General features: G+C 37.8%; 3 protein-coding genes across 4 annotated transcripts in view; 2 read left to right on the top strand and 1 right to left on the bottom strand.

Moving 5' to 3' along the window:
- Positions 1–4,447, top strand: part of LOC144660774 (CLIP-associating protein 1-like) — a 42,957-nt gene extending 38,510 nt beyond the window's left edge. The window contains 7 exon segments of the mRNA XM_078521500.1: positions 135–249; positions 537–733; positions 1,034–1,162; positions 1,648–1,785; positions 2,077–2,145; positions 2,235–2,354; positions 3,265–4,447. Of these exon segments, the coding sequence (XP_078377626.1) occupies positions 135–249; positions 537–733; positions 1,034–1,162; positions 1,648–1,785; positions 2,077–2,145; positions 2,235–2,354; positions 3,265–3,327 (831 nt within the window). The 3' untranslated portion in view covers positions 3,328–4,447.
- Positions 4,448–5,211: 764 nt separating this feature from the next.
- Positions 5,212–9,933, top strand: LOC144659126 (elongation factor 1-beta-like). Its single transcript, XM_078519571.1, has 5 exons — positions 5,212–5,370; positions 6,267–6,498; positions 7,276–7,342; positions 8,267–8,329; positions 9,599–9,933. Exons 1-5 carry the CDS (start codon positions 5,291–5,293, stop codon positions 9,814–9,816), a joined length of 660 nt encoding a protein of 219 aa, XP_078375697.1. The 5' UTR covers positions 5,212–5,290; the 3' UTR covers positions 9,817–9,933.
- Positions 9,934–10,013: 80 nt separating this feature from the next.
- Positions 10,014–15,682, bottom strand: LOC144659124 (tRNA-uridine aminocarboxypropyltransferase 1-like). Of its 2 annotated transcripts, none has more exons than XM_078519569.1 (10): positions 15,363–15,681; positions 14,931–15,059; positions 14,111–14,201; positions 13,910–13,939; positions 13,776–13,799; positions 13,367–13,498; positions 12,981–13,042; positions 12,170–12,259; positions 11,808–11,888; positions 10,014–10,144 (listed from the first exon to the last, which is right to left on the bottom strand). In XM_078519569.1, exons 1-10 carry the CDS (start codon positions 15,431–15,433, stop codon positions 10,114–10,116), a joined length of 741 nt encoding a protein of 246 aa, XP_078375695.1. In that variant the 5' UTR covers positions 15,434–15,681; the 3' UTR covers positions 10,014–10,113. The 2 variants fall into 2 exon arrangements, with proteins under 2 accessions (XP_078375695.1, XP_078375696.1); XM_078519570.1 differs by having other exon boundaries at positions 10,069–10,137; positions 11,804–11,888; positions 15,363–15,682.
- Positions 15,683–16,144: the final 462 nt, after the last annotated feature.

Below are 16,144 nucleotides of genomic sequence, written 5' to 3'. Positions count from 1 at the left end.
CTGATAAATTTAGTTACAGGTGGGTCAAGAAAAATTGAATGCGATTGTGCAGAAGGTCCAGAAGGGGAACGCAAACAAATTTCTCCCCCCTCTCTCCCCTCCGTAACATCTGTTCTGTTTTTCAACTATTCCAGGTTCCTGAAATAAACGGTTTTCTTACCGCTGGTCGGAAGAATAACGGTGAAGTAGAGGACGAGCTGGATCGGTCATTAGAAGGAATGGATCACAGTGATGACCAGTTTGACAAAGGTAAAAAAAGTAAGCGTGATGCGTGAAGACGTTTGCGTGACGTGACAAAAAGTGTCACGGTGGGCGTAAGACTGCAACTTGTCACGCCGTTAAGGAAGGTCAAATATGATTTTAAATAGTTTTAAAAGCGTGCTCGTAGTAAACGGAATTGTTGTGATGAACTACACGTGTAAACGAATGATCGAGCAAATAAGACGTAATGGCTGAATACTTTTGCAACTGACAAAGTTGGCTTACCTCAGCGCACAATATTTCTAACCGTGACACCCTTTCCTTTTTCTTTGCAGATGTGTCCCTAGAACACGCAGACGCGTTATCTCCTGTTATGGTCCCCTTGGGGGCACCCTCAGGTATGCAGTCCGAGGAAAAGAAAGAGGCCTTAGGAGAACTGCTGAGGATGGCCCGCGAGGAGACACCTGAGCTGTGGGAAGAAAACTTTAACACTTTGCTGTCTTTGATCATGAAGAATATTGGAGATGACGAGGTAATGAAAAGAAACATTTGATATTCTTTGATCTTAACACTCCTCTGTCCTTAGGAAACTTTTAGTCGCGTGTTCAGTAAAGGAATTCTTATTGATACCCATTTTACCTTTAATATTCAGACATTACATTGAATATCTCCTTGTTTTTGCTCTTTTTTTATACCTTTTGTTTCACCTGTTTGTTAACGTATCGAGTTGCGAGTGACAGATCAGTACTAACCTGCGATCAGGCGTTCTTTTGTTACTTGACCGTCCCGCCGTGAGAAAACTAATGCATTATGTTTTGGTCTATATTTGCAGCCAAATGTTCGACTGTTGTCACTCCGTGTCCTTAGGGACATGGTGCGAACTAAGCCCCATGTTTTCACCAAACAGAACGACAAAATGATCGAGACTGTTCTAAATGCGCACAAGGACTCGCAGAAAGAGGTAAGTATTTGATTAACATAACTCCTTTTCTGGAAGGTCTCTTGATTTTTCCACTCCAGTTAGCTTTTCGGCTCGATTTCCGCCAGTCCGGTCTTTGTTTCTCAGGCTCTTCCCGAACAGCGGTTGGTAATAAATAGCGAAGCGTGCAAGTTCTAAAAATAGACTGCAAATGAAAAAAAAAACCCACGAGGCTCAGAAAACATCAGCGTGTTCTGAAAGAAATAGAAGGAATCTAGGCAAAGTTTTCGTTTTATTTAAGTGTTTTAGGAACACCGGCTGTTGAAGAAAGTGTTTTAGGAAAATCGTCCGCATTTCGGTTTGTTTGTCTGAGTCTTGTCTGAGTCGTGACGTCACTCGCGTGCTTCGCTATTGAGCCTAGTTAGCTTTTTACTGGGAAAAAATCCTACCTCAAATCTGTCCTTTTTTTTAGTCCATTTTTCTCGTGATATCCTCTACTAACGCATTCTTGATGATATTTGTTGCAGGTTGCTCGAGTTGCCGAAGAGGCTGCCGGGACAATCGCCAAGAACCTTCCGCCGGAAGCGTGTCTTCAAGCTTTGTCCCCAGTTCTCAGAGAGGCGGAGTTTCCTGTCAATCTTGCTGCTCTGAAAATGACAATCAAGGTACAGTTGAACCCAGTGAAATAATGATATCTTATGGACTGGGAGCCTCTCCGTATGAATCGGGGTTTATAAGCCGGGTTCTATATTGTGATAATGAGGCACAACCAGCAAAACGATGGGACTTAAATGGCAATACCCTGGCAAGACAACTTTTTCGTTCTCCTTGGCTGCTCTCTGGATATGTCACGCCATGTCACGATTTGTCACATAAAGAGTCATCTCAAGACACCTACAGTGTAGGATTCAAAATAGTGATCAACATCTTTTTTCTCCTAACGTCTTCCATTTTAGGTTGTTGAAGATATCGACAGTGAGACTATAAGAGAGAATCTGGGAGATATTGTACCTGGTTTAATCAGGGTAAATAACTGCTTCATGTTTCCTTGCATATTACTGGATTATATTCTTCTTCTTTGTCTAAATATTTTTATTTTAATCTTCTATTTCAGTGTTATGATCACGTGGAAAGCAGTGTTCGTAAAGCCAGCGTATTTTGTCTTGTGGCGATTCACAGTGCAGTGGGTGAAGACACCCTAATGCCACACCTGGCTGAACTGTCTGGGACAAAGGTTGGAAGCTTTGTCATTATAATAATCTTTTATTAGGAAGTCTTCATTCACCATACAGTGGTTTTCAGAAAGGTCCTAACAATCTGCTGAATCGATTGGTTATTCACGTTTCTGGCGTTATAATAATAATAATAATAATAATAATAATAATAATAATAATAATAATAATAAAAAAAAAAAAAATAAAACCTTTATTTGAGTGTCAAAACTGAAATAGCAGTAATAAAACCACTAAATGGGGACACTTTAAAGTAAAAGAAAAATAACAAAATCGAAATATCCTAATAAATGCTAAAATCGGTTAAAATTGGTTAAACTATTTACAATATATACAAGTTAAAATACAAGATAAAATATGTTCAATATATACAGATAAAATACAAGCTAAGAACTTACATTAAGAACTACATAGAATACAATTAGCGCAGCAATTTTCATTCATTAAAATATCTAAGTCTAGCTTACGAATGTTTTTCTTAAAAGATGACAGTGTTGGTAAACTCCTAATGTCCTCCTAATGTCCTCCTAATGTCCGTTAGTCTATGCTGCGAGCAGGTTCACGTTTTGGAATACGCGCGCGATCCTCCAAGCCCCGTGAACGAGTCGGCGAGCGATGCACTCGCGCATGTATTCCCAAACGTCAACCTGCTTGCAGGCTAACGTTAGTCGGTCGTTACGTACAACCAAAACAAGTGATTGCTGAGCGCGAGTGAGTGAGTGAGTTTGTCTTTGAAATTCGCACTTCAGTTTAATTTTTTATGTTCCTTGTTTTCGTATTTCCCTTTTCTTGGTAGACATCCACCCGTTCAATCTTTTGATCTGCTCTAACAACTTATTTGTTGACATTAAACTTAGTAATAATTAGATCAGACCTAAACTAAACGTACAGTACCCGTGTTTTCTTCAACAGATGAAATTACTCAATCTCTACATCAAGAGGGCCCAGGCTGGCAACGGTGGGGGTCGCCCGTGAGTGTCTTGTGATGAGAAATGAAGACATTCGCTTACAGTTTCTGTCGAGAAAGTTTTCCAACAGATCCAGCCGAGTCAAAAGTGACTGATCTTGAAGTTCCTGTGGTCATCAAGGCTTTTGCCGAAAGAAGCGTCGATTAGTCTCCAAGATTCAAGATTCCTCTTGGTCTAGCACTGTAGCTGGTAATAAATTTTCAGTGCAAACAGGAGTAAACCATGGAAAAAAATGGACCTGATAAGTCGGTTGCCTGTTGCTGAACACAATTGTAGCCTGAGAAGATGTACTTGTGGTATCCAAGTCCAGGCTCTGAAAAGTTCATGATTTTTGCCAACAGAAGTTTTCTATTCTGTTATTGTTCGCTCGCTCCGTGCGCCAGTCAACACAAAAGTTGGCGAGTCTCTTTAGGGGGAGAGTTATTTACCTGGAAGTAGTTGGGTTAGAAAATGGCCTCCTGAGGGAGAAATAAGCGTAAAATTGTAAACTATTAACAGGGGCTACTGTATTGCGATCGAGCGAGATATTTTAATTTGACAACATTTTATCTTATTATCTTTGTACATTTTTATCGTTTTCATTTTGTATTATGACTTTGTTTCCTTGACTTTGTTTCATTGTTCTACTTCACAGAAACAAATTTAACTCCTGTTAATATTGCCACTAAGCGTTATAAATTCGTAATTGGAAGTGTGACACGCGTTTCACTAAAGGTTGGCGTGACGCAAAGGCACAGCGTCATGCAACCCTGCATCTAGTCCCCTTTGCAGCCGTTTTGCGGGATGTCACGCAACGTCCCCCTGGGGGAGCATTGCGTGACACCCCCTCCCCCCCCCAAAAAAAAAAAAAAAAAAAAAAAGAAAGAAAGAAAACGGCTGCGAAGGAGACTACTCTGTATCGGATCTAGGCGAAGAACGTGTTTGCGCCCGCTGCATGTATGATTTTGCTCGTGAAAGAAGGAAATAATATATTTATTTTTAAGATAGACTTTCTTTGGGCGCAATGAAATATCGTATAGTTTTATGTGTGAAGTAATTTAAGCTAAAAAACGTTTCTTAGGAAGCCGGGAACTTCCGACTTCTGTCAGGAAACAGCAAAACTATTAAAAATCTTGCAAAGTACAAAATAGATCATGTGTGAAATCTCTGCGTATAAAAAACTGTTATTTCTTTTTTCTCCAATTTTCCCTTTTACCACTTTCCACCCTACCCAACAACCACCCCTAAGATTCTTTGTTGCCCAGAAAGTAACGGGCTTTAAAAACAGCCTCTACTCCGAACAAGGGTGAATTGGCCATGAAACTAGTGCATTTTGTGCAATTAGGCCGAAAACAGCTTGTTTACTAGTTTTGGTTTGTCGCCGAGAATAGGAAAAGATGCAAAGCCGCGTGCTTTGCATCTTGTAAGGACGCAAACTTTCTAACGACATGCGAAACTAGAAATTGTTTAGTCCAGGACCCTTAGCTGGATTACGAGCACAAGTTTTCTATGTGGGAAAATAGGAAATGAGTACCCTGGTCCCAGAGATTTTTTTAATCAATCAATCAGCTAAGATCAAGGGTGGTCAACGAAGCGCAGCCAGCTACCGTTGTGCTAACAAATTGAGATCTTTTAGCCGGGCAGGATAAAAGGTGGTCTATAATTCGAATGGCACGGTAGGGTGTTTTCTTTAGTAAGAGTTCGGGTTCCAGTTTTCGCAGGGTCAATAATGCCTTTCACGGAATAAATCACTACCCAGTGATTCTCATTCCATCGGAGGCCTAAATTGCGTTATTCAGCCTTGAACGGTGTACTACTTCATGTAAGACTAAGTGTAATGTACCAAGTTAGGTTTAAGTTGCGTGTCTGACCGCGAAGACTGGGTACTAGCCGAGCGGTGATAAAACTGCATGCTGGGATATCATGTTCCTCTTTCGCTGGCAGACCGAGTTGTTCGGACGAACTGAAATTCGCAGCACCGAAATAAAAAGATGGGTTTTGGTGATCTGAAATCAAGATCAGGCTTAGAAGCCTTGAATAAATACCTTGAAGATAAGAGCTACATCGAAGGGTATGTATATTTAGTTTGTACATCGTTACTTTGTAACACAGAAAGGCGAAAGTGACCAGTCTAGTCCACGTGCACGAATTAAAAAATATGCGAGGGCAACAGCAGATTTTTAGCTCACATTTAGAAGAAAACGTATTTCGCCTAGTAATGAACAATTTAAATTTAAATAAAACCTCCAAGCGTCAATAAAATCTTGATTTCTATGGAGCACATCACCGGGTTAAAATGCAGTCCATTTACATTTTAATTATAATAGTTGTCAATTGTTGTTTGAAAAGCTATGTCTTTTCTTATATAACGTCTATTAAAAAGTTTGTTTAAGGTGAATATTTTAATGTTCTCTGCTAGTTAGGCAGCCCTTTTTCATTCTGCTCGAGTATTTCTTATGGACATAACATTCTTTCAAGGTTGATGTCATTTTAGCAATGTACAGAATATTGTACATGAAGTGCTTTGGTAGTACCCAGCTTTCCCCATGCTCACTTAAATTAAGATTTAATTAACGGCCAAGCCATGTGGTGTTTAAAGTTAGTTTTAACCTAAGTCCATATATATGCCTTACCATATTTATTCAATTAAGCGCCCAACCTCTAATATGCGGCCACCTCAAATAAGCCCCTACCCTGTAGGTGGGAAAAGTTAATAATCATCCAGCCTTGAATAAGTAACCACCCCTGCCCTTAAACCCCCTCCAAAAAACAAGAGAAGTATATCTTAGTGACAATGGGATTGAAATTGACCAAGTACTACTAAGAGACTTCCCTGAAGACTGAGTTTACATGTTAAACGAAGGGCCACATGAGACTAGTTTTGAACCGTGGAGTCCTTCAAATAAGATTTTATCTTGCTGTGTCATCTTTCAGTGATAATACATTGAGTATTCTTTTTGTCTCTAGCTATGTTCCCTCCATCGGTGACACAGTAGTGTTTGAGGCTCTATCTGGACGCCCATCTGAAGATCTACCACATGCCTTACGGTGGTATAACCATATATCATCATTCGGTGCTGAAAAAGCCAAATTTCCTGGCAGCAAAAAAGATCTTGATAGCTATGGTGCTGGACCGGTAACCAATGGTACTAAAAAGGATGATGATGACTTTGATCTCTTTGGTTCAGATGAGGAGGAGGTATAATATATAATTTTTTGATGTTGAATAGTCCCTAATTTTTTTTCAGGGTCAATAGAGTGGACAAACACTTGAGCATGTGAGAAAATCCCTTCACGAGAAGATGCAAGGCATGTGGGCGAGAACCTCGCAAATTGCATCTCCTTCTACAAAGGGCTTTCCTTGAGTGGTTGTTACTCCCTCACTTGACTGACCATGAGAAAAACTAGGGACTACTCGTAATCTATACAGATATATTTTCTGATCAATATCAATACAAACTATGTTGTGATGCAGTAGTTTGAAACATTGAGATTTCTGTGTCTCAGTGGTGCTTGACCACATGAGGACATGTCGGACGTTCTGACTTCCAAAATGATTATGTAGGTAACTCTGATACAACAAATCTCCCAAATCTCCCATATGCCATCTGCACTGATTAACATCAGACCTCTCAACCTCAAAGCACTTGAAATCGGGAGATTGAGGTAAAAAACTGGAGATTTTAGTAAAAACCAGGAGATCGATGAGCTGATGGACAAAAATACCTAAAAACCAGATGCTAATCAAGTGACTTGTGAGTCTGAGATTTCTGTGTCTCATCGTGAGATTGAAGTGAAAACCGCGAGTCTCATGGCAAAATTGGGAGACTTAAAGGGTCTGTGTAACGCAGTGACAGAACTTTCATGTGTAAATACAATATAAAACAATTACCATTTTGTTTGTCTTTTTGAGATACATTGTAACTAGGATGGAAATGCTTGGCAATCCATAAAGTAATTATCATATTTATTACAGGAGGATGAAGAGGCTTTGAAATGTAAAGAACAGAGATTAAAACAATATGCAGACAAGAAAGCCAACAGTAAGTTATGGCTTTAATTTTTGATGGTTAAAATGTATGTTATGTTTTATTTCCCTTAAATAAATTAATTTTATGTAGGTACAATGCTACCACAATTTCTTGAAATATTCTGCTCTGTTTGAAATGTTAAAGAGGAGCATGCTTCTTTGTCATTTGTTGGGTAATTTGAGTGTTCAGGAAAACGGAATAGAACAGAAAATTCTTTCTATTTCTTAACTAAGGTAAAATCTGCATTTAAGCCTAGTGGCTCAACAGGCAGTACCAATTTATACACATGGGTGGAGCCCGGGGGGGGGGGGGGGGTACTCCGGCTTGTTAATGACGGGGATGATCGAAGGATTTTTTTGGGTTTGAAATTTTCGATTCCAGGATTTTTTTGGGTTGGAAAATTTGGCAAGTATTTTTTGGGGTATCTTGATTAAGATAGGGGATTTTTTTGGGTATTAAAAACGAACTAATGTGCCTTGGCGATGAATAAACAAAACGAGCGTTCTTTGTGTTAATTTATTGCACCTCCTGGCAATTTAGGGGTAATTTGACAAGCTTGAGAAGGGATTTTTTGGGGGGATTATTTTTGGTTCAGGGATTTTTTTGGGTAATGTCGGAAGACTTAAGGATTTTTTTGGTCCTGAATTTTGCCTCCATTCGATCATCCCCATCATTTACAAGCCGGAGTACCCCCCTGGGGTGGAGAGAGCCATGATGAGAGTTAAGTGTCTTGCCCAAGAACACAACGCAGCAACCCCGGCCACGGCTCGAACCCAGACCATTCAATCTGTAGTCCAGCATGGTAACCATCAGGTCACTGCACCTTCCACTACTTTTTTAACTGGAGTCCAGGAAATGTAAGTGATCCTGGAGGTGTGCAGACCTAAATCCAAATTGTTAATTTGACATTGTGTTGTTTTTATTTGTGTCATTTAGAAAAGGCAGTCATAGCCAAATCAAGTCTTCTTATTGACGTAAAGCCCTGGGATGACGAGACAGGTAAGTTACAAAGAATGTTATGGATAGTGTTTCCGCATGGTTTGGTCACCTTAGTGTACAAACCAGCAATGATATCTGACTTTTTTGTCTTTGAATGCAACTCTAGTGTGTGCCCTTTCAAAGTCAAGCTACTGAGAGCACTTTATTCATGTTGTGCGATTTATTTCTCAATTTGTCCAAAATGAAATGTAAGATTTTTCTCTCAATCTTGGCACTTGACAATCTACGTGGGAAGTAACTAACAGTTGTTCCCAATCACATGTTCATAAGAACAAAACATTTTGACAAAAGTTAGAGTTAATCAGTGAATTGATCATTTCTGCTTACAGTCGTATAGCATGTTGATGAAAGCAATTTACTTTACACTCGATTGATTATGGCCGGAAGCTTTTCAAAGTCCACTAAAAATGTTTTTTTTTTTTTTTTTAAAATAAAAAAAAATTGTTATTTGGGGCAATAATAGCTTCTGCTGTAAAACACAAGATCTCCTGATTCCAATCAGAATGCAGAATTAAAAACAAAATACTGCACATTATTAATTTTTTAAATGTTTAACACAAAGGAAAACATGTATTTTCAGTGCAACCTAAACACAAGTTTCTTACACAGGATTTTTAGCTAGTTTCTTGGAATTGGATTTAACGCCCTGCTTGGCAGTGTTCAAATGAATAGCTTTAGTCTAAAGGCAGAGTTGCTTGACATCATCTAAATGTTTTGCTTAATGGTGGATACCGTAAATGATCTAATTCACTTTAACTGAAACAACGTCAACAAAACAAATAAGACACAAAGTTTGCTCGCGGAGTAAGATAGAAAACAGAGTTTGTGAGTAAGAGTCTCATCTATTCTGCGCTGATGCAAAGCTTGGAGATGTCGTTCATAGTTCGATATCGATGATTTCATTGACATCGGGTTCAACCATGTTGGTATTGTTGGCCTCTTCGAGGTTCAAATCAAGCAAGAAACTAAATAAATTGCATGATTTTAGTCTATGGAGTGTTACCTTGAGTTGGTTTTTGAGGTGATCCTTTGACAGGGCGTTTATTAGAAGGGGCGTCTAATACAAACTTTACACCTTAGGGAGAGCGTTTATTAGATACGAGGCGTTTATTTGAGAGTGGGTATTTATTAGATCATTTACGGTAACTGGTTATTGATGTAATTGTGATTGGCAGCACTGTAGATTGTAGTCGTTAGTTTGGTTTTGAATTTCAGTTAATGCATTATTGAAAGGCACTGTAACGTGTAAAACTCTTTTTTTCTTTTCAGATATGAAAGAAGTGGAAAGGCTTGTTCGCAGCATTGAAAGTGATGGTTTGCTTTGGGGTGTGTCAAAGCTCGTCCCTCTTGCGTACGGCATCAAAAAGTTACAGATCACTTGTGTCATTGAAGACGACAAAATCTCGACAGATTTCCTGGAAGAGGAAATCACAAAATTTGAAGACCACGTTCAGTCAATGGACATTGCTGCCTTCAATAAGATCTAATGTCACAATATTCGAAACAATTTAATAAACACAAACAACATTGTGTGAAGTGTTGTGTTTTGATGTTGTCTTGGCTAGAAAATGCAATAAAAAGTCATTCTGAAGATGTTGAAATAATATTTTGTAGTTGTGGGCTGCTTACCCAGGAAATGTTTAGTGCAGAGGGAAAAACTTGAAATGTGTAGATGTTCTTACAGAGAAGAGCAACAGGTTTTAGAAAACAATCAACTACGGTACACTTTCAAGAGATGATTTTGTTATCAATATATTTATTTTATTCTCTTTTGCAGGCTTGTTTTATTTAGTTTCTTCTTTTCTCTTCTTCTTACTGCAAGTAGAAAGTGTAAAAGAAATGTTAATTATCCTGAACCCTTTGCATCAAAATAGAATTTCACCAAAATGGGCTCCACATACAGCAGAACCCTGGCAACTTAAAGGGACTGTGTCACGGCTTTTAGCCAAACTTAGGCATAGGAAATGACCAACAAATACTTTTAAACATATAAAATAACCTCTTAAAACAGTGTAGGAATATTGAAATAACACACCATATGCAAATGAAGGTACGGATGGCCAAAAGTGTCGAAGATTGAAACGGATTGAGATATGGGTTTTTGAAATGTGGTCCGGCGGAACTGTTTTCAAAGTTAATCTTGTCTGGTTGTAGCTTTAAATTATAATGCCCGGGAGACACATTTGGCTGCAATGAAGCTATGATTTTGTCATTTAAAATCAAAGAATTAATTTCTTTGCAAAAATTTAGTTTCATGGCGAATATTTGGCAAAATTTAACATCATTAAATTAACTTAGCTGTGACAGTCCCTTTAAGCTGAGTTAGCGGGGATTTGAGTTATTGGGGTAGATTGAATATTCAATTTGCCTTTAACATCATTAAATTAACTTAGCCGTGACACAGTCTCTTTAAGCTGAGTTAGCGGGGATTTGAGTTATTGGGGTAGATTGAATATTCAATTTGCCTTGTTTATAATAATTATAAAGTAAACCATCAATTAATATTGATGGTTTACTGATTTTTCAGCACTTCAGTATCAGATCATGCATTCTTATGATAATGCAGTATGCTGAATGTCTGTATGTCTCGTAAGATGGGGAAATAACTGTCAAATGCGTGATCTGTTTGTTGCACTACCTTATTGTTATTTTCGCGGGACTTAATTTTCGCGATTTTCAAAAAATCGCGAAATTAAAGACCCACGAAAAAAAGGTTCTCGCGAAAAATAATGACGCGAACTTTAATACCCTTCTATATAATTCGTTATAATTAATAAACGTTGCTGTCAGTTTACTACATAATTATATTGGTACAGTCGTCAAATCAACTCTACTTTGTAACAACGGAACATGTCAAACTGTTTGGGAGGTTTTGTTTTGTTATATGGTTTTGTTCACCGTCATTGGAAACTATTGCTGTGGGAAAATAAAAATCAGTTGTGCCAATTTTGACACTGACTGTTTCTTAAAGTAGACAAGTATTTTAACAATTTTCGCAAAATTTAGTTCCTTTTATCGTATTTTTTTGGCCAAATCGCGAAATTTAAGTCCCGCGAAATATGCCCGTTCCATTTTCGCGAAATTAAGTTCCCGCGAAAATAAGTAACAATAAGGTAATTAAAATCATGTTGCTGAAGTGTTAGATCCGATTACACAACAAGAAGAGCTAATGGAATATATTTTCAATGGGCAGCTGTGGCAAGTCGCAAGAACCAGAATTCGAGTTACCCAGTTAAATTTTGGTCAAAGAAATTCATGTTAACGGAGTAAAAATGACTGAAAAGTGGGGTCAAGTTTGAGTTAGCGGGGGATTTCAAGTTATCCAAGTTCAAGTTACCGGGGTTCTACTATATTTCTTAAATTGACAGTAGAAAGAAAATTATTTTAAGATATGAATGAACGTTTTTTTTTGTGAGTATAAAATTTAATTTTCTCCTCATGCATGGCCAACAAAGCAAGTGACTTAACCTCTACTTACCTTTTTAACTGCTCTTCTTGTATCAAGTTGTATTGAAAAGCAAAAAAGTACAACAGATTGTCATATCGCCCATCATATGCCCTGATAGTACAAATCAACAGTGAATAGTAATCAGTACATTCAAAAGTAAAAGGAAATTTTAATGAGTAAATTTAACAAGTAAATTCTTAACTCGGTGATCTGTACAGATCTGTATATGTGGGTACAGGTACGTTTTTCATCAAGACTAGCCTGTGAGAGTAGGCTCACCTTTGGGTTAGAATTGTGAGCAGCAATGAGTTGACAAGCGAAGCAAACCTGTGTTGCTCACTGACCAGGCTTGCTGATTCACACAACCTTATTTCAAGAAAGCCTTTACATACCTTTTCAAAATGTGCTGATCATATTCCTTGAAAAAGTAATAAATAGCTTCAATGGTAGCAAGGCATGTATCTGGCTTCTTCCTCTGAGGTCTATAAAAGTAATATTAAAACACTCCGTAAATTACTTAAAATAAATGGTTCTAAAAAATGTTCATACCCCCCCCCCCCTCCTCCCAACAAGAAAGGTTCCAAGTAGGAGGGGTATGATATTTATAATTATAACCCACCGATTAATTTTCACGCGCGCTCATTGGACAAAACGCATCACGTGGTACAAAATCGGACGACGGGTATCAGCGAATATACCCCATCCGATTTGATATCCGTCGCCCGATTTTGTAGGCAAGCACAAACCAAACGAATGAAGTCTCCTTATTCAATTCTAACTTCTCATGAAATCACAGAGTTAAAAAAATCACGTAAACAATCAACTTACATTAATTTGTTTCAACTACAGTTACGCCGGGTTTATTACGTAGGTTTTTTCCTATAAATTTACTAGCGATAAAGCGCATTGTAGAAATTAATCGGAGGGTTATAAAATATATAAACCCCTTTCTGGCTTGCTGGTGTATTGGAGGATAATGCCCTTGGCTAAAAGATTGTCCTCAAAATTTCACAGTTGCCCTCGGAGCTTCGCTTCTCGGCCAACTGTTCATTTCTCGACAATCCTTCAGCCTCAGGCATTATCCTCCAATAAATTATACCAACCGCCTGAAGGGGTTTATTTACTAAATATCTTCAGATACTTGACAAAGTTTTCTGTTACAATGTACATATACCGCCTGGTCTATAAAAAATATTTGCATACCTCCAAAAATGTGTTACAGCACTTTCAAGTTTCACTTTTTGAAGTTTTTCCAACTTTTTGTCCTTGAAGAAAGAATTTTTTTTTATTAAAAGAGGTGAAAACATTACTGGTTTGTTTATCCCAACAGTTCATCAGTACACATGCTTTTGAGAGGCTCTGTGTGAAACCATCTTCTTATCTCTCCCCCCCACCCCACACCTAAGGTAGTAAACTGTCTTCTCCTCTCTACCCCCTCCCCCAACGACCAACTGGGTCACCTGCACCTCTGAGTTGTTAAAAAGCTTCAATGAAAGATTCAGAGTTTGATACATAACTACAAAGTCCAAAATCATGACAAAACAACTTGGGATACAAAAGGCTTTAAAAAGGCCTGGTCAAATACTTACAGTTATTATCCTATGGCATTGTTGCCATGTGCTGTCAATAAACACCACTCTGTGTAACACAGCACTTGTATCTGCTAAATGCTGTGTCTGTCTGTCATGGTTTTGTCTGATCATCTCAAGGGTAATGGCATCCTGGAAAATTTAAGAAACCATAATTTGATTTTTTTTTATTAATCAAAATATTGACAGCAACCAAGAAAGGGGGGGGGGGGGGGGGCCCCCGGGCCAAGAAAGGTTCTGCCACAACATTAAAAATATTTTAATTATTGTAGTCTATCATAAAAAATCAAACCTTTCATAACTGGATAAACTTGCAAGTCATGCTTTAATTAAACTGCTACCTAAGGGATTCCTTAAAAAGAAAACATGTATCTAAATACCATAAATTTTGTTATTAATGCTAACTCACCTCAGATGGAAAAACAATTATTACCTGTAAAACAAATAAAGCCATTTTAAAGATTGCAGTGAGCATGAATGTCAAACTCAGTAGTCTCTCACTTCAGAACATTTCAGCATAACACAACAGTAATATAACAGTACCTTTTCTTTTTCTTGGAACTTTGGAACCTCCTAAGATTAGGAAATATAGACAGTGTGAGATGAATTTAATATTGATTTACTTTAGGATGGTGCTTTGACTTTTGTTTTACCATACTAGATCTACAAAAAACAATGAACAAATTGCAAATTGCATAAATTGAAAATTCCGTATTACCGGTAATTTAAAACAAATAAACTTACAGGATAGTTGTATATCGTCACTTCACCAGGTGCCAGGATACAGGCATGAGTTGCTGTACTTTTTCCAACCAACTCTCCTTGATGTTTAATTCTATTTTTTTTTTTAAAATACAGTAAGTTAGTATGTGTTAATTTCCAGTGAAATACAATGTATAGAGCTCTGCAGTGTCACCAATAACCTTTGGTGAAATTATTGTTAGGCAGTGAGGAAAACAACTCAGTGCAAATATGAGAAAAAAATGCCTAGTTACATTGAGAGGGGTTGGAAAGGATTGTCATCATTACTGTGTTAGCAAAGGTTATATGAGGCCTTCCAAGGGGGGTAGCCATGTCACAATGTCGCATGTTTCTGGGAACCGATGTTGCCTAGCCAACAGCTGTAAATGCCGCTGTCATTTTTCCCGCTACTGTGTTGCTGTTGCACTTTGTTGCTGTCACATTTCGTTGCCATAATGGTGTCACTTGTTGCTGTTAAAATGTTCCTGTGTCGCCAGAATCAAGGTCATGTCGCTTGTCACCTTTACCCCTTGGAAGGCCTCTTATATCAACTCTCAATTGAGTCATGTGATAAGTGACAAGAAGTAATCACATTAGAGAGGAAAATTATACCACTGACATGTATTATAATGCACTCAACAATATAAACATAATACTTTTATTATTAAACATGATATAAATATAACAAGAACAATATAACAGTCAAAACAATCTGCATTGTTTTTATCCTGCAATATGATTTGTTCGTGTTGTGTGACTGACAAAAGTTACACCAGTTGCATAAAAACTTGATTATTAATTGTCAGACAGGAGCTCCTCTTACATGTCAACTTTGATTGGAAGATTAACAGTAGGAATAAGACTTCTATCAAGTCCTACTGTCACATAACACACATAGCAATAGTACTTTCTTGAGGCTTGACACTTTGGGCAAGGCCTTCTTTCTAGTCCTCTAAAAAGAAATATAAAGTCACAAGTAAGCTTATATTAAAATTTCGATTCTGGGGAGTTAAAATAAAATGTGATATGCTGTTAAATGAGGCTGTCTTTTTCCTTGGGAGTCATTACAAATTTACAGAAAAATGCACTATCCTCCACGCTTTGTAAATAGCCAATTAATCGGTTCCAACAAAAAGTCAAACAAAGAACTTACTCATTGACCCTGAACAAAAAAACTGTATGCATAATAAATGTATGGAGTTAAACAGAAATCTTGCCCACAAATTTACTTATAAAGAATGTTTAGTGATATTACCTGAGAACCTCGTGAGATGCAATCTTCAAGTCGGAAAAAGGAGAAAGTGATCCGTCAGGTTTGTCCGCCATGTTGGATTTTGGTCAAATTTGTCATGTAACACAACTTGTTGTGTCACATTTATTAAATCTTCACGTCATGTAAAAAGCTTGAAGTTTGTCCATGTTTCGCGGAAAACCTTGTCGTGATGAGAAAGCCTCTGGAACATAAGACTTCTTTCTTTTCATATTTTCAGTGGATTTTAATTTCTTTGTCCAGTTCATCTTAAAAGTACATAAGGAGAAACGAGAAGTCTGATTTGCAAACGCAATTTATATTGGGTCGCGTACCCTAACTTACGTTTTTTAATAGCGCTCATCGTGTTTAGTTTTACAAACTGCCCAACTGATTGTATCCGTAAACTATAGTGTTTTGTTTGCTCTTTTCTATCTCGTTTCTTTTCTTTTTTTCTTTGCTGTTAGGATCCCGTTTCCATGTATTGCGTCTACAAAAGATTTAGTACTCCTCCAGAAGATTGCATTGCTAACTCCTGATTCCTTTGACTTTCCGCTGTCGTAGTACCACTGTGTATCCGAGGTCCCTGTGTTTTCCAAAATTCATTGATTGGTTGGCTGGTTAATTGATTAATTGATTGATTCAATGGATGATATGTTGAAAAAGAAAAGCAACTATTGGGAAAAAAATCAGATTCACCCGCTGCTGAATAAGAAATAGTAGAGCCCGATCCCGGGAAAACAGATGTAGTAGTTTAAGAGCAGTCCCTCTTTTTTTTTCAGTCCGTC

Source organism: Oculina patagonica, chromosome 7, assembly GCF_052425735.1.
Source record: "Oculina patagonica isolate OP01 chromosome 7, crgOcupat, whole genome shotgun sequence".
NCBI lineage: Eukaryota > Metazoa > Cnidaria > Anthozoa > Scleractinia > Oculinidae > Oculina > Oculina patagonica.
Note: the sequence above shows the minus strand (reverse complement) of the source record. Positions and strands in the feature narration are given on the sequence as shown.